Source organism: Mustelus asterias, chromosome 13 (genome assembly GCF_964213995.1).
Source record: "Mustelus asterias chromosome 13, sMusAst1.hap1.1, whole genome shotgun sequence".
Lineage (NCBI taxonomy): Eukaryota > Metazoa > Chordata > Chondrichthyes > Carcharhiniformes > Triakidae > Mustelus > Mustelus asterias.
Window position 1 is genome coordinate 12312430 of NC_135813.1, and position 17418 is coordinate 12329847.

Below are 17418 nucleotides of genomic sequence, written 5' to 3' on the forward strand. Positions count from 1 at the left end.
AGGTAACTGGCTATCTAACAGAAGACAGAGGGTGGTGGTGGATGGAAAATTTTCGGACTGGAAACCGGTTACCAGCGGAGTGCCACAGGGATCAGTGCTTGGTCCTCTGCTATTTGTAATTTTTATAAATGACTTGGAGGAGGGGGCTGAAGGGTGGATCAGTAAATTTGCTGATGACACCAAGATTGGTGGAGTAGTGGATGAGGTGGAGGGCTGTTGTAGGCTGCAAAGAGATATAGGTAGGATGCAGAGCTGGGCTGAAAAATGGCAAATGGAGTTTAACCCTGACAAATGCGAGGTGATTCATTTTGGTAGGACAAATTTAAATGTGGATTACAGGGTCAGAGGTAGGGTTCTGAAGAATGTCGAGGAACAGAGAGATCTTGGGGTTCATATCCATAGACCTCTGAAGGTTGCCACTCAAGTGGATAGAGCCGTGAAGAAGGCCTATAGTGTGTTGGCGTTCATTAACAGGGGGTTTGAGTTTAAGAGCCGTGGGGTTATGCTGCAACTGTACAGGACCTTGGTGAGACCACATTTGGAATATTGTGTGCAGTTCTGGTCACCTCACTACAAGAAGGATGTGGAGACACTGGAAAGAGTGCAAAGGAGATTTACCTGGTTTGGAGGGTAGGTCTTATGAGGAAAGGTTGAGGGAACTTGGGCTTTTCTCTTTGGAGCGGAGGAGGTTGAGAGGAGACTTGATAGAGGTTTATAAGATGATGAGGGGGATAGATAGAGTGAACGTTCAAAGACTATTTCCTCGGGTGAATGGAGCGGTAACTAGGGGGGCATAACTATAGGGTTCATGGTGGGAGATATAGGAAGGATGTCCGAGGTGGGTTTTTTACTCAGAGTGGTTGGGGTGTGGAATGGACTGCCTGCAGGGATTGTGGAGTCAGAAACTTTAGGAACATTTAAGAAGCTATTGGATAGACACATGGAGTACTTTGGGATGATAGGGAGGAAATAGCTTGATCTGGGTTTCAGACAAAGCTCGGCACAACATCGTGGGCCGAAGGACCTGTTCTGTGCTGCACTGTTCTATGTTCTATATGTGTTATGGAAGTAAACATACTCGTTTTACCTGATGTGGCTTGTATGTGACTTCAGTATTGCACCAACGTGATTGACTCTTAACTGCGCTCTGAAGTGACCTAGCAAACTCAACAGTGTAACAATATGGGTAAAGAGAAGCAGAGTGGGAAAGGAAGGGTCAGAGAATTCAACATTAATTGTGCATTAGTGAATAAGGTCAAAAAGATAATGTTAGTTTAAAAAACTAAATTAAAAGTTCTTCATCTGAATGCTCAAAGCATCTGCAATAAGGTAGATGTACTAGTGGCATAAATAGAGGCAAATCATCTTTACAGAGATGTGGTACAAGGTGATCAAGATTGAGAATTAAATACTCCCAGGTACATAATATTTCAAAAAGACAAACAGAATGGCAAAGGAGGATGGATAGCCCTGGTCGTAAAGAATGACAGGAGAACATTAGTGAGAAACACTCTGGGCTCAGAAGATCATGAAGTAGAATCAGTATGAGTAGAAATGACGAACAGCAAGAATCAGAAAAGGCTGTTGGGAGTAATTTGTAACCTCTGTGGATTGCCACCTTGACATGGTAGAGAGGCATGTGCATTTGGATCCCCTAAGTGATGCTATTGGGAATGCCTTGTTCCTGGTAGGACCACCCTGGTGGCAAGATAGGGAGGATGGTGGAGGTGTCAGACAGTACAAAAAGTCCTCAAAGGTAGAACAGGCAAAGGATGATTGTACATCTCACTGCAAAGGTGGAAAGCAGGTTGCAGGGGAAATATGGTTCCGATCACAAAGATTTGCCACGTCACCAAAATCTGGCCAACCTGTCAAACTTGTGTGGACAATGATGCCACCCAAGGTCCCCATGTGCTGAAAGAGAATTGGTGATGGGGACATGATTGTGAACCTGAGAATACCTAATCAGGAATCTCCACACAGGCAACAAATGAATGAAATTGGCTAGATACCCATGTTGGGACAGTGGGCAGTAACATCTATGACTGAACAGTCCTCTTCTGCTCATCCAAAATGGCAAAGGAGCCAGAAAAGGTGCCATAAAATAGACTGTCCAACTTCCTCCTGGTTAGGAAACCATCTCCTGCAAGACAATGATCTTCATGATCAAAGAAAACTATATTTTGCAACTTGGAATGTTTCTTGTTGTCTCAAGAGTGACTGTTCAAATCAAAGATCTAAGTTATGGCTGTATCACTTAATCAAGGCACAAAACTGATGCTTGATAGCAAATCATCGACCTGTTTGATTGGTGATGAACATGCACCTAGCAACCAAGATATTGCATGACCCAAAAGCACAAGAGAAGGAATATCAATGTCTCAGCCCCAAAGCAGCAGCAGAAATGACTACCGCACAGTTTTTGTGGAGACAAAGTCCCATTTTCACATTGCGGATACCCTCCATTGTATGGTGACACTACCACCGTGCTATATGGGATAGACTTCAAACAGATCTAGCAACACAAAATCCATGAGGTGCTGTAGGCCATCAGCAGCAGTAGAATTGTACTCAACCACAATCTTCAACCCCGTGGCCCAACATATCCCCCACTATCATTACCACCAAGAAAGGGTATCAACCCTGGTTCAAAGAGTGCAGGAGGGCATGTCAGGAGCAACACCAGGCATACGTAAAAAAATAAGAGGTCAACTTGGCAAAGCTACAACACAGGACTACTTGCATGCCAAACAGCATTAGCAGCGAATAATAGAGTTCAGCAATTCCACAACCACCAAATCAGATCTAAGCTCTGCAGTCCTGCCACATCCAGTCATGAATGGTGGTGGACAATTAAGCAACTCACTAGAGGAGACGGCTCTACAAATATCCCCATCGTCAACGATGGAGAAGCCCATCACATCAGTGTAAGGGATAAGGCCAAAGCATTTGCAACAATATTCAGCTGGAAGTGCCAAGTGAATTATCCATCTTGACCTCCTCCGGAGGTCCCTGGCATCACAGATGTCAGTCTTCAGCCAGCTCGATTCACTCCATATGACATCAGGAAATGGCTGAAGGTACTAGCTGCTGGAAAGGCTATGAGCCCTGACAATATTCCAGCAACAGTACTGAGGACTTAAGCTCCAAAACATGCCACATCCCTAGCCAAGCTGTTCCAGTGCAACTACAACATTACCATCTATCTAGCAATGTGGAAAATTGCCCAATAGTACCCAAGAAACAGGACAAATCCAATCAGGCCAATTACCATTTCATAAGTCTACTCTCAATCATCAGTAATGTGATAGAAGGATCACCAATGGTGCTATCAAGTGGCACTTGCTTAGCAATAACCGGCTGACTGATGCTCAAATTGGGTTCCACCAGGGTCACTCAGCTCCTGCCCTCATTATAACCTTGGTTCAAACACGGATAAAAGAGATGGATTCCAGAGAATGACTGCCTTTGACTTTAAGGCAGCATTTGACTGAGTATGGCGTCAAAGAGCTCATGCAAAACTTGAGTCAATGGGAATTGGGGGAAAACCCCTCCACTGGTTGGAGTCATACCTAGCACATAGGAAGATGGTTGTGTTGCTTGAAGGTCAATTATCTTAGTTCCAGGACATTAGCACAGGAGTTCTTCAGGGTAGTGTCCTAGGCCCAACCATCTTCAGCTGCTTCATCAATGACCTTCCTGCCATCAAAAGGTCGGAAGTGGGGATGTTGACGACTGCACAATGTTCAGCACCATCCCCGAATCTGGAGATACTGAAGGAGTTCATGTAATGATGCAGCAAGACATGGACAATATCCAGGCTTGGGCAGACTAGTGGCAGGTAACATTCATACCACACAAGTGCCAGGCAATGACCATCTCCAACAAGAAAGAATCCAATCATTGCCAATCAGCATTCATGTCATCACCATCGCTGAATCCCCCACTATCAACATCCTAGGGGCTTACTATTGACCAGAAACTGAACTAGCCACATAAATACTGTGGTTACAACAGCAAGTCCGAGTCTAGGAATCCTGCAGTGAGCAACTCACCGCCTGACTCCCCACAGCCTGTCCACCATCTACAAGGCACAAGTCAGGAGTGTGATGGAATACTTTCCACTTGCCTAGATTAATGCAGTTCCAACAGCACTCAAGAAGCGCGACATCATCCAAGACAAAGCAGCCGTTTGAGTACCCCTTCCACCACTGACTAACAGTGGCAGCGGTGTGTACCATCTGCAAGATGCATCGCAGGAGCTCACCTTCCAACCCAATACTGCTATGGGCTAAAAGGACAAGAACAGCAGGGCTGCTGAGATTGGCCCAAACCTAATCCTTCTGACTCACAGGGGGAATAGCACCACTGAGATGTCACTCGGTCTGCTCTGCTGGGTATCAAATCTGTACTAAAAGATCATATCCTAGTCACCAGTTGCCAGGGCTGTCTGGAATGGGTTGTAAACCCGTCATCTTCTAACTCATGGTGAGAATGCTACTACCAAATTTTGCACATCCTCAGATGTAGGCCCTCAGTCACAAATGTTTGTCGTCTTTAACTGAAGTTAAATAGAGAACAACTTTGCTTTCTACAATAAAATCTATGATCTGTAGGTGGATACTGCCAACTCTGGACTATAGTACACAAACCAAAGGATTAATTACTGAAGACTTGGGCACAGTTGGCCCTGTCATTTCCACCAACCCTTATCAGAACTGCAATTTAAACTCCTGCACAAAGCTGATTTTATTGCCAGTTATAGGCTATCTTTCCAAACATCAAAATTAAATTCAATTTTCACTTAGTAAATAATCCTCTCACCCTGAAGTAATATCCTGAATTCAGCTCATTATGTAATTCAGTATTGTGAGGTAGAGTTTTCACATGGTTGTACAAATTGGCCAAACCAATGCAAAATGTTGTAGAATTTCATGTGCAAGTTGCATTCAGAGTTATTTTTCTCCTGTGGTTTAAAATCATTGTGCCGGAAGCTAACTTCACCCACAAAACTGGCCATGAACCCAGGTCAAATTAACCACCATGGCAACTTTACACCAATTATATCCATTTGCAGACCTTTCAGGAGGCTCTTAAAATTATGCTTTTTTTAAAAACACACTTTTTTAAAACCTTTAAAATATCAAAACAACTTAATTTTCTAAGAGACTGATCAGTTTACACTAATAAAACTAGGAAGAGATTCTGTATAGCTTTTTAAAACTCATTTTCAGTTAAAGTCAGGTACTCATAGTTGGTGGATTAAACATCCTAACTGAAATGCTTAAATTTTCAGCTGTAATAATGAAACAGCAACAGGCTGGTATTGTGAGAAACAAAAATCCTCAAACGCTGCCCAATTGCGACAGTTAATGGACAATTTTAAACTTGTTAATTTTTTCTCAAAGCAGAACAACAGTCTCTACTGGTACAGAAGCTGACTAAAAAGAGAAGGAAATACCAGATAAAACTGAAACAGCGCAAGTATTATTCAACACAACAGATCAAGGGATTAGTTTCAAGAAAATCTTTAATGTTCAAATTAATCTATTAAAGAATTGGTCTGTTTCTGAGAAATTTAATATCTAACCAAATATCCAGTTGACAAGTGTTTTGTTTAATTACCATGCAATGTATGTACTTAAAATATGATCAGTTGTGGCACAGTCGTAAAATCTTCTGTCATAGATATAAGTGACATGATAGTAACCAATACTACATATAAATTACTATATACATAATACTTACATAGATTTTAAAAGGCATCTTGATAGCACTCACATTCCAAAATGGTTGGTTGCTGCTGTTCAGGAAAAGAGCCAGTGTCTTATTGGCACTAATCGGCTGTACATGCAAAAATACCTGAAAGGACCAAATAACAAATCGTTATGATCTACGTAACATTGAAACACCACAGTCCACAGTGCCTCTGCAATTGGGATAACTGATATATTTCCTCATTAAATAAACAAACTTAACTGGCTCTTTGTTTTGACTCGATCCCCATCTAAACTTTTTGACCTGAAAAGATGGTGGAAATTAGTTCTATAAATTATTTTAAAAGGGAGTTGCACTGGTACTTAAGGATGAAGAACTTGCAGGGTTCCGAACATTAAGTAGATGTGAGACTCGCATGACTGTTTTCTTCAAAGTTTCCAGCACAGACATAACAGGTTGAATTTCAAAACAGGTCTATGATATTTAGGAGGTTCTTATTTACTGCAGTTTCAATCACAAGTTCAGAGACTCTCAATTTCCACCCCACCTCCAATTCATTAGCTAATACAAAGGTGGTAAAACATTCACTTAAAACTTGAATTAAAATCTTCTACACCTTTTTTGAGTCGATCAAAGTAATGCAGAAGGGGTGAAAGGAGGGAGGTCCCTAATAGGACTCACTCCATCTCCCAAACTGATCTGCTAATTATACCATTATGCAGAGCAGATCCTGGATCTATAGTAAAGAACATCACACCTAGCAGCACGCACCTCTAACAACATGGCAACATCGGAGTACTGAACATAATACAGATCAAGGTAGGCTCAATTCCTGTCATGTGTGGAGAATGTTCCTAACCCACTGTAACATTCAAACTCTGACCTTTGTTTTTTTTCATTTGAGATTAAAGAGATATCAAGTGGTTCTAATCCAGTTCATTTTAAAAATGCTCAACTTTCCTAATTTCCAAAAATTAGGTTTTGTCAGGTTTAAAATAAAAAATGAAGCATATCATGATCTCATCATTCAATGCTCGTCACAAAAAACAGATTTATATGAATCAGCAACATGTGCAATCATCAAATTTGACAATGACTGGGTTCACACGTTAATATATTTAATTAGCAGTTTTTTATTACAAAAAATGCTTGAAACATTCTATATGCATTTTGCCAATTGCAACTATGGAACATACTTTTTTCTATGTCTAATGTTCAAAAAAATACCACTACCAAGCTACCATTATTTTATAATTACCATTTTGTAAAATATTTTCTTTTCACTTCATACCTACAGGAAATAATATGCAATATATTATAGAGTAAAATATTTATACAGATTTTACATGTAATTGACCAAAACTAAAAATGTTATGCTATTCTGTAATAATTCTGTTTAATAGGACAGAATGGGAAGCAACAAAATATATAAAAACAGATTTAATAAGGAAAGCAGTTAACAGACCAGGATAACTGACAATGTAAACATGCTGTGAAATTAAGAAATTTGTCATTTAATCATCCTAGCTTGGGCCATCTATTTATCTTCCATGATAAGACTGCATAAAACTTATAACTTTTGTTTTTCACAAACAGCTTAATGAGTAGAACATTCAAATTCCGTTGAAAGATGACTGTTTTCAAACAATTATCTGTAAAAGTCAGCAATATGTATGAACTAAAGTAGAACCAACTCCCTATACAGTGATTAAACTATGATCAAAAACTACAAAGGGACTAGCATGAAGCTGAGCACCAGTGCTTTTGTTATAAGGCAGCTGTCCAAAGATGTGCATGTTAGGCTGATTGGCTATGCTAAAATTGCCCCTTAGTGTCCTGAGATGCATAGGTTAGGGGGATTAGCGGGTAAATATGTAGGGATCTGGGAGTAGGGCCTGGGTGGGATTGTGGTCGGTGCAGGCTCGACGGGCCAGATGGCCTCTTTCTGCACTGTAGGGTTTCTATGATTCTATGAAATTGAGTGAAATTTCCCGCAACATCCAAGTGGATAGGAGTGTTTTTGCAAGCACAGAAAAAAGGGAGGAAAAAATGGAAAAAATCTAAATTGGCTATTTAAATTATCACTTTGATGCACCATCAATCAAGCAAAGACTAGTTTGCATGCAAAAACAAATAGGCTTTTACTAGCAAAAGACTTGGAGCACACCCATGCCGATGAACTGGTCCAGACTAAGGCAGGGGGGTGGGGAGCAGTCGCCTTTATACCTGGACCGGGGGGTGGGGGTGGAGGAGTTTCGGGTAGGGCCGGCAGGGATGTGTCCAGGCATATCACATATACAGGTAATAAGCTAACAGTGGTTTACCACACACTTCAATACTGATCTTGATTGAAACAGCTAATAGGTGAACTGTACAACATTGTCGCAACAGCTATATGCAAAATAGATCATTATGGAATACATAATAGGCTTTTGTATACACTGTATGTAAACAGCAGTAAGTGGTTATTTCAGATTTCCATACTGGAGAGGCATTAATTTCTTATGTTAATTCAACAAATAACATTTGATATGTTTCCCTGGGTCAAAGTCCAGTTGGTTATGATCCAAATCAAGTCATAGTTTTGAAAAACATTTACAAAATTGCTGTTGCTGATGTAGTACATAGTAAATGATTCTCTCTTATTTTAACTGCTATTAATCTTTTTAAATAAACTCCATTACATTTAAATGGATCAACACCTTGTTACAACAGCAATACTGTTATTGACAATACAGGTACATTATCCAAAATCCGGCTGTCTGAAAACTGGAATTATCCAAAAACCGAACATTTTCTCCCAAGAGACGTGTGCTGCTCCCAGAGGACAGTAAGTGCAGAAATGAAGAAACCTTCTTAAGCTAATTCCAGAGAATGGTATCAATGAGAGATGTGCACCCACCCACAGAGCCATAGTGCTTGAGCTAGTAAAAGCAACCAATAAATAAGCCTTGGTTCAATTCCTGGTCTTTACTCAAAACAGCTGATTTTGGAAGGCTTTTCTATAGGAATGATACAATTGGCCTCAAGACTCTTAATTACAGAACAGAAATTCAGCCAGAGTTCTCTCTCCTAATACCTGTGCCTGGTATATGTATGAATGGATTTCCAGGGAGATTCTTTTGAAGGATGATTGAATGCTTGTGATGTGAAGCAAATATCTGTGATTTCCATGTTATGAGAAAACAAGAGCCAGTCTTCTTACAACATAGATATAAATGCAAACTCATTCCTTCTATATCGAAGTCTGTCTAATGAACTACCTGACAGAACATTTCTCCAAATCTCTAGTTTTAGACTGTCACGACTGGGTTTTTAAAACAATGGATATAGCTTTTTAACATTTAACAGATACCTTTGTGTAAACAAGGTTAGAATAAGATGGAAGTGAGGAAATCAATCATACACACAAGAACCTGGCATGTAATTCAAAATCTGGGAAAATCTGAAATCTGGCATGGTCTTGATCCTAAGGATGCTGGATTTTGGATGCCACACCTTTAAAGTAGATCACACAATTTAAGTCTTGAAAAATCCTTCCAAAAATAAGCGCTGACTTATATGCCATATGTAAAATGCGAACCACCAGTGTAGGATAGGTGGTCACCATTTGGAAATGTGAAAAATGTCCGTTTGTCAGTTACCATGTTGTCTACTCTGTGTGAGCATGTCTTAAAGTCCCCCGCATCATAATTGGCAACACAGCCCATAACATTTGCTTCATTCCATGTACCAACTTATAAAGGGAATATAATCTAAACATGTATTTCTGAGCTGAAATTTAAGATCAACGCCAATGGAATATATCCTCAAATATGCTAAAAATTGATTATAGTGGGTATATATGCCAAGCATAGGCGTATACATGCATTTTTGCATCCAAAAATAAGGGTAATCTTGTATATCGTGATTTACAGTAATTTTGACCTATGGTTTTCCTTGGTTTTCTGTTCCTCATCTTTCCTTTGTTATTCCTCCACTGCTTCCAGTATGTTTTTATAAAAGAACATTAATTATAGTGTATAGAAATGTTTATATCCTTATCCATTGGTATCCCATAAACTAATATATACCAGGTCATTAAATAGTAGGCTAATATATACCTTGAGAAATTAGCATAGAATTAGAGTAGTTGGCTCAGATTTTCCAGTCGGGAAATTTCTGGCTCATTGCACCCACTTCAGGAGAAGCTCCTCCAAATGGTGTGATCTTTATTCCCGACATCACAAGATCACAACATCACAAATTTGTCAATCTTGCTTCCCAGCTGTGCAACAGCAAGTTAATCCTTTTATGAGAATCTGGGCTCTGCCATATTTGGGAAATAACTTTTCAGCGCTACATTCAAAACAAAACAGATGAACTGAAGCTCAGATAGAAATAAATACGTATTATTTGATTGCTGTAACAGAAACATGGCTGCAGGATGACATAGACTGGGACCTGAATATTGAATTGTGCATGATATTTAGGAATGACAGCAAAATAGGATAAGGTGGCAGGGTGGCTCTGTTAATTTGTGATGGTATTAATCCAATAGAGAGGGATGACGCAAGTTCAGGAAACCAGGATGGAGAAGCCAAAAAGAAAGAAAAGTTCAAAGTGAGGTCCCATCATCCGTGGTTAACCAAAAAAATTAAAGATAGTATCAAACTTAAAGAGAAAGCATATAATTGCACAAGGATGGGTGATAGGTCAGAAGATTAAACAGAATGTAAAAACAGCAAAGAATAATGTGATCTTGTTGCATAAAGTTAAATCTCACGGGATCCAGGGTGAGGTATCTAAATGGATACAAAATTGGCTTCTTGACAGAAGCCAGAGGGTGGTTGTAGAGAGTTGTTTTTCAAACTGGAGGTCTGTGACCAGCAGTGTGCCTCAGGGATCAGTGCTGGGCCCACTGTTATTTGTCATTTATATTGATGATTTGGATGAGAATATAGGGGGCATGGTTAGTAAGTTTGCAGATGACACCAAGATTGGTGGCATAGTGGACAGTGAGGAAGGTTATCTCCAACTGCAGCGGGATCTTGATCAATTGGGCCAGTGGACTGATGAATGGCAGATGGAGTTTAATTTAGACAAATGCGAGGTGATGCATTTTGGTAGATTGAACCAGGGCAGGACTTACTCAGTTAATGGTTGGGCGTTGGGGAGAGTTACAGAACAACGAGATCTAGGGGTACATGTTCATAGCTCCTTGAAAGTGGAGCCACAGGTGGACAGAGTGGTGAAGAAGGCATTTGGCATGCTTGGTTTCATCGGTCAGAACATTGAATACAGGAGTTGGGACATCTTGTTGAAGTTGTACAAGACATTGGTAAGGCTACATTTGGAATACTGTGCGCAATTCTGGTCACCCTATTGTAGAAAGGATATTATTAAACTAGAAAGAGTGCAGAAAAGATTTACTAGGATGCTACCGGGACTTGATGGATTGAGTTGTAAGGAGAGGCTGAATAGACTGGGACTTTTTCTCTGGAGCGAGGAGGCTGAGGGGTGACCTTATAGAGGTCTATAAAATTATGAGGGGCATAGACAAGGTAGATAGTCAATATCTTTTCCCAAAGGTAGGGGAGTCTAAAACTAGAGGGCATAGGTTTAAGGTGAAAGGGGAGAGATACAAACGTGTCCAGAGGGGCAATTTTTTCCACAGAGGGTGGTGAGTGTCTGGAACAAGCTGCAGAGGCAGTTATAGAGGCGGGTACAATTTTATCTTTTAAAAAGCATTTAGATAGTTACATGGGTACGATGGGTATAGAGGGATATGGGCCAAATGCGGGCAATTGGGATTAGCTTAGGGGTTTTTAAAAAAATAATAAGGGCAGCATGGACAAGTTGGGCCGAAGGACCTGTTTCCATGCTGTAAACCTCTATGACTCTAATAACTAAAAGATTAGTAAGGATGGAAAAATTGGTGTACAGGGGAAAGTTAATTAGAAATATAAATACAAATAGTAAGAGTTTCTATAAATATTTGGATAGAGATGAAAAACAATAAAGGGAAGAAGTCACTGTGGGAGTGATGTACGAGTCCCCTAATAGTACCATAGGCAGGATGCAGTATAAAGGAAGAATTAGTGGAAGCTTGCCTGAAAGGTACGGTGACAATCATGGGGAATTTTAATCTACATATAGACTGGAAAAAAATCAGATGGACAGAAAGTGTAAATGAGGAGTTCATGGGATGTTTTTGGGAAAGCTTTTTAGAACATTTTAGAGCTCTCTGAGCTCTCCACTGAATTTTTTCAGGGTCCAGCCTTTGTACAATTTGCTGTACAAAGGCCTTGGCCAGTCCAGAAACAGTTAAGGAATGCCCAACGTTGGCACAGTAGGTTGAAGCCGAGTGGACAGACTATGGGACCTGAGATGAACAAGTGTTTTTTTCAAATGGAGGTGTGTTGGTTTCATTCCTGCTACCACAGGATCTCTGTTGTTATTCTTTGGCATGGTAGTCCTAGCTATTCAGGCTGGTGTGATGGTTGGAGAACAGCCACTGAATTGGTAAGATCCTTGTGCAGCAGCGGGCTTGGGTTGATATAGACCTTATCTAGGAGCTTTCTTCTTATAATCTCCATTCTTATGAGAGGGGCGGGATGGGTGGGATGTTGCATAGGACAGGGAGGCAGGGGAGTAGAGTTGATTGGAGGGTATCCGAGATGATATGCAGTGTTTGTTGAGCTGGGTAATCTACAAGGCCAGTATAGGATGAGTTCTACTATACTGGTGCACAGTACTCTGCAATCGATTAACGATGGTAAGAGCTGAGGTGCTTAAGATTTGAGCACCTGCACCACACCGTCTCATCACCCAAGTGCACCTTGAACCATTTATCTCAGAGTAATAGTTTGATGGCATCAGTAACTCACAAGAGGAGGCCACTGTGCCAGACCATGTTTTACGCTGCAGTCAGATCAAGAAAGACAGTGCTTGTATTGACGTTATTTTCAAAGCCATTTTTAATTAAAGTAGTTGGGGAAAGGACCTGGTCACATGTACTTCACCCACACCAAAGCCAGCTTATTCAGCTTTCAAGATTTTTTCCATCTCTGGCTCTATCCACTGTAAGATGAGACTCTCTAAGACCTTCCAGCACACAGGAAGTAAATATATTGGTCAGTAGCTTGAAGGTAAGTTTGGGTCTTTGCCTGGTTTTGGGGGGCCGATGACTTTGGATATTTGCCAGGATTTAGGTAGTCAGTCTTCCTTTGCAGATAACCTTTGAGGAATTGGTCCAACCAGCAGCTGGCATGTGGGCCAAAGTGAGGAACTCAGGAAAAATGTTGTCATAGCCGGCAGCAGTGCCAGGCTCGATTTTCTGTAGCATGTTGTCCAACTCCACTGCAGTGAAGAGTTCAGGGCATGATCTGAAACTATAATGCCTTCAAAAGGCTCAGTGACTCAACATTTGGACAAATGTGAACTCATTAGAAAGACTGTAATAGAAAGATTTGTAAAGCCTCTTGTAAAGCTTAAATAATATCCAACTAATCCAGTTAATTTTTTGAAGGAAGTTCTTAATGTAGTAGATAAGGGTGTGTATATGGATAAAACAGAAAATGCTGGAAATATTTAGGTTTGATATCATTTGTGGATAGAGAAATAGAATTAATGGGAGTGATTTTCCAGCCACCCTTTCAGTGTGTTTTCCAGTGGCAGAGGCAGCTGTCGATTAGCCACATGTAGCAGGATCTTCTGGCCCCACGGATGTCTACACCATTCTACTTGGCTCACCCGTCCTGTCGCCAAGGAACCCGCCACAGAGGAGGGGACATCTCCTTCAGCAGAACTGGAAGATCCTGCCAGCAGAAAGGGCTGGAAAATTCCGATCAATTTTTCAGGTTGATGACCTTTCATCAGAACTGAGCATACTTAGAGATAGCATTGTTAAACAAGGCTGGAAAAAAATGGAAAGGGGACGAAAAACAAAAGGAAAAGTTTCTGATAGATGGAAGGTAGGTGAGAGGAAATAGTGAAAGAGATGATGGTGCAACGCAAAAGGTTAAGGTACTGGAATAAGTTTTTTAAAAATGTGCCTATAGGAGGTTGAATGGGAAAAGTAAAATTATTTCCATTGGCTGTCACCTAAAAATGCCGCAGACATTACGATCTGAAATTGTTGAACTTAATGTTAAGTCCAGAAGACTTTGGAGATTGTCTACACCAGGGGTCTCCAAACTACAGCCCGCGGGCCACATCCGGCCCGCAGCGGGCCACATCCGGCCCGCAGCGGGCCACATCCGGCCCGCAGCGGGTCACATCCGGCCCGCAGCGGGTCACATCCGGCCCACAGCAACTTGAAATATTCATTCATTTATAAAACTAATTTTTTTCTTTGGCCCGCGAAAATGTGTAAAATATACGATGTGGCCCTCGTACTGAAACGTTTGGAGACCGCTGGTCTACACGATAACACTGACATTGAACTTCATTGGAGAATAGAGGCAGAAGTCAGAATGAGGCCACTCCCACAATGACCTTTCGGTCCTCAAGGTCAAACATTATGGTTGATGAATCCAAGACTGAACATCAGACAAAAAAAGTTTCATGGTGGAGCTGTGGAGAGCTTGAAATGAGCTATTGGAGATTTAGAGCTGGATTCCTAAAGTAATAGATCCATGATATAAATTTTACATAGCCATCTTTTTCATTTCTATAGAACTTTAGGAATGGAGAACCTATGCAGTTATCAATGTCGAATTGAAAAGTTCATATAGGATAGCATGCAAATAAATGTTAAAAATCAAGGTGAAATATATGTGTAGCTGGATACACTAACTTACTCGTCCTTCAAGCCAGAAAACTATAATAGCGAGTAATTTCTTGATTAACCTTTTCTCCCGTATAGCATTTAATGATCATTTTAAAAATAGAATGCTTCTTACTTCACACGTGACTTAATGACCTTTTCAAATGTTTCCTGCATGTAATTATTTTTATAATGCTGTTACTTGGAAATTTTATGCCAGCTCCTAGTTTGCAACAATACCTAAAGTTATTCATTTTAGTTTTTGAAGTTGTTGTACAATTTTTATCTGAAGGCATTCTCTTTTGATCAAATCACTGTAAAACTAGGTCATTTAAATCAGCATATACAAAACAATTAAAATATTGGGTCGCAGTTTCTATTTTTGCTGTGTTTCTTGCAGATATAATTGTTTTCTGTTTGAACATTTTTTTTCCCTTTGCTTTCATACCCTATGCTTATGTAAACTGGCTTCCCGTTATTCTTCAATTCCATTTTAAAGGAGACGGCTCCGTGCTATGTTGGGCACTCTGCCAAATATGTGCTTACCAGACATAGGACATCAGCCCTGCCTCTGTATATTTATAATCTGTCTAGCATATCTGTTTATATAATGTATTGTGAGTAATAGTATAGCTTTCATTCACTTCCCTCATTAGAAAATGCATGACGACCAAAAGGACACAAAATGAAAAGACATTTCCATTTTTTTCAAAAAGTAGCCAAGTACAGAGTGTAGCAGGTGACTTCATTAACATTAAGTCTGGCTGCAAACAAAAGCTCAATGTAGGCAGAGGTTTGAGTGGGACTATAACAGTGTGGTGTCATTTCTCTGACCCATGGCTCCCCACTGGAAATGTGGAATTGGAAGATATACTCTTGCAAAGCCTGAATGTGATCTAATTATTTTCTGTGCATGTAACAACTTTATCTTATTTCCAAAATAACTGCACAAAATCTGTTTTTTAAGTTAAGATTAAAGTACATATCAAACTTAGTTGACAGTTAAACTGAAACTACCAGTCATACCATGCCTGAAATTCAATGCAAACTAGCAGATTCGAATTATGTTGTTTACCATATCATGTGCAAGTTGCATGGCTAATTTTTAATGTTAAGGAATAACAGCCTTTTTTCCCCCTTTATTTTAGGATCTTTGAAAATAAGTTTATGAAGCTCTTTAGAAAGGACTACTGAAAGCATCCCAGCACTTTCAAAATGAAGCTTCACATCGGGCTCTATTTTTACTACTGTTGGAAAAATCGCAAACTGAAGTGAGGTTCTGGTGAAGAATCTGAGGCAGAGTGATAATGGCACTTTTGCATCAACATGTACCAAAAGTGGCAATATATCTGTATACTTAATTACTACAATTATTTAATTGGAATTTGAAAGGCTTCTAGTAATGGTATTATTTATACTGTTCATTTGAAATGGTGTTTCATTTATCGTGGTTTAAGTTCTCAACATGCAATTTAGAGAAACAGTCCACGGTTGTGATTTGTGATGGCTTCTTGAGGCAAAGGGGCCCTGAACTGAAACACTAATCCTGTCTGTGCCCAGTTAATCAAAACTTCAAGAACACTATCAACATTTATTCTGTACATTTTCTGAGATCTTCATACAAAAAGAGTGGGTACTGTAATGCTTTACTTCATGAGTTCACCAGGAGAAAGGGAGCACTTTGGCATGGACACCTTCTTAGAAAAGTCAGTATGCTCCACACCTTCAGTGAATGCCCATGTATACCGCTCCACAAAAATTGTTTCCAGTCAGCACTTGAGTGCTAATCCTCAATTAGGGAGTCTGTTTTAGCACCTCCGGACAAGTTTAAGTTATGGCAATCATCAATTAGGACCAAAATTGCATAATAAAACTAGTCTTTCAAACAGGCACAAAATCCTTTAAAAATCTTTTTACCAAAATATGTAAATTTAAATACCTGAAGTAAAGTGACAGGTAGGATCAAATTGATGGCAAAAACAGTTTCATTAGCTGTTGAGCTGCCACTGCATACACAGCCTTGTAAAACATTAAGCGGCTTAAGGCGTGAGATTGTAACAGGATGATTTATTCCAACTTTTCCGACTTTACATTCATTGGTTTTCACAGGACCTATCGAGCACAAAACAGTAATACTCAGTTATTCCAAAATATAAATGTGAGGAAGGATTATTTCAGAATGGTATAATAATTTTTAAGCTAATAACATTGCGAAGTTCATATGAAATATGATCCATGAAATGAAATTATATACAATCTGCATTTGTTGAATCAAAATGATATATCAATTTTGATAAAAATAGAATGACTTGCACTTGTGAATTGATTTTCTTTCCTGACCGTCGACAATTATGAAAAGATCCAACAGAATGCTATTTCCAGTTGAATATATCATATCGCAATAAGAATGTTCAAAATATAATTTGTTATAAAACGGTACACTATTATGTAAACTTAAAGCAAGAACAACATCAAAAAAATGAACATTAAGGCATGAACAGATAGAGGACATAATTTCCTGTCTGCATTTTTCTGTGTTATACAGCAAAACACAATCGGTGTTAGGGTGCACACATTTCCACCAACTGCACTCAGCACAATCACAACTTGCAGTTCATTGTCTTGTTCAGATAGCAGAATCCAGTGTGCAAATAGCAAATACAGTAAATTATTTTGTATCAAAGATTGAAAGTGTGTTTCCTAAATATGTTTGCAACCTGCTCTGTTAGAATACTACATTGTCAACATCATGTAAAGGAGCTCAAATGCAATGTTTAGCTTAGAATCTTCATACAGTATTCAAGCAGAGCCAACAACAACGGCAATGGAATGGAATTTTCTTCAATTGAAATGCAGATTGTAGAATCAGACAATGTGGTCAGCACAGCCAATAGTGGTATCCCCATTGTTCTACCCCTTTGAATTGGAATTTCATAGCGAACGTGTCCTAA

At 39.7% G+C, this 17418-nt stretch overlaps 1 protein-coding gene across 3 annotated transcripts in view; it reads right to left on the reverse strand.

The window, feature by feature from the left end:
• The window catches only part of LOC144502435 (transforming growth factor beta receptor type 3-like), a 110471-nt gene that overhangs the window by 61754 nt on the left and 31299 nt on the right, over window positions 1-17418 (reverse strand). For all 3 annotated transcript variants that reach the window (XM_078226337.1, XM_078226339.1, XM_078226338.1), the window contains exons 3-4: window positions 16407-16579; window positions 5749-5862 (exon numbers count right to left, since the gene is read on the reverse strand). In XM_078226337.1, coding sequence (XP_078082463.1) covers window positions 5749-5862; window positions 16407-16579 — 287 coding nt within the window. The remainder of the gene's footprint in view (window positions 1-5748; window positions 5863-16406; window positions 16580-17418) is intronic.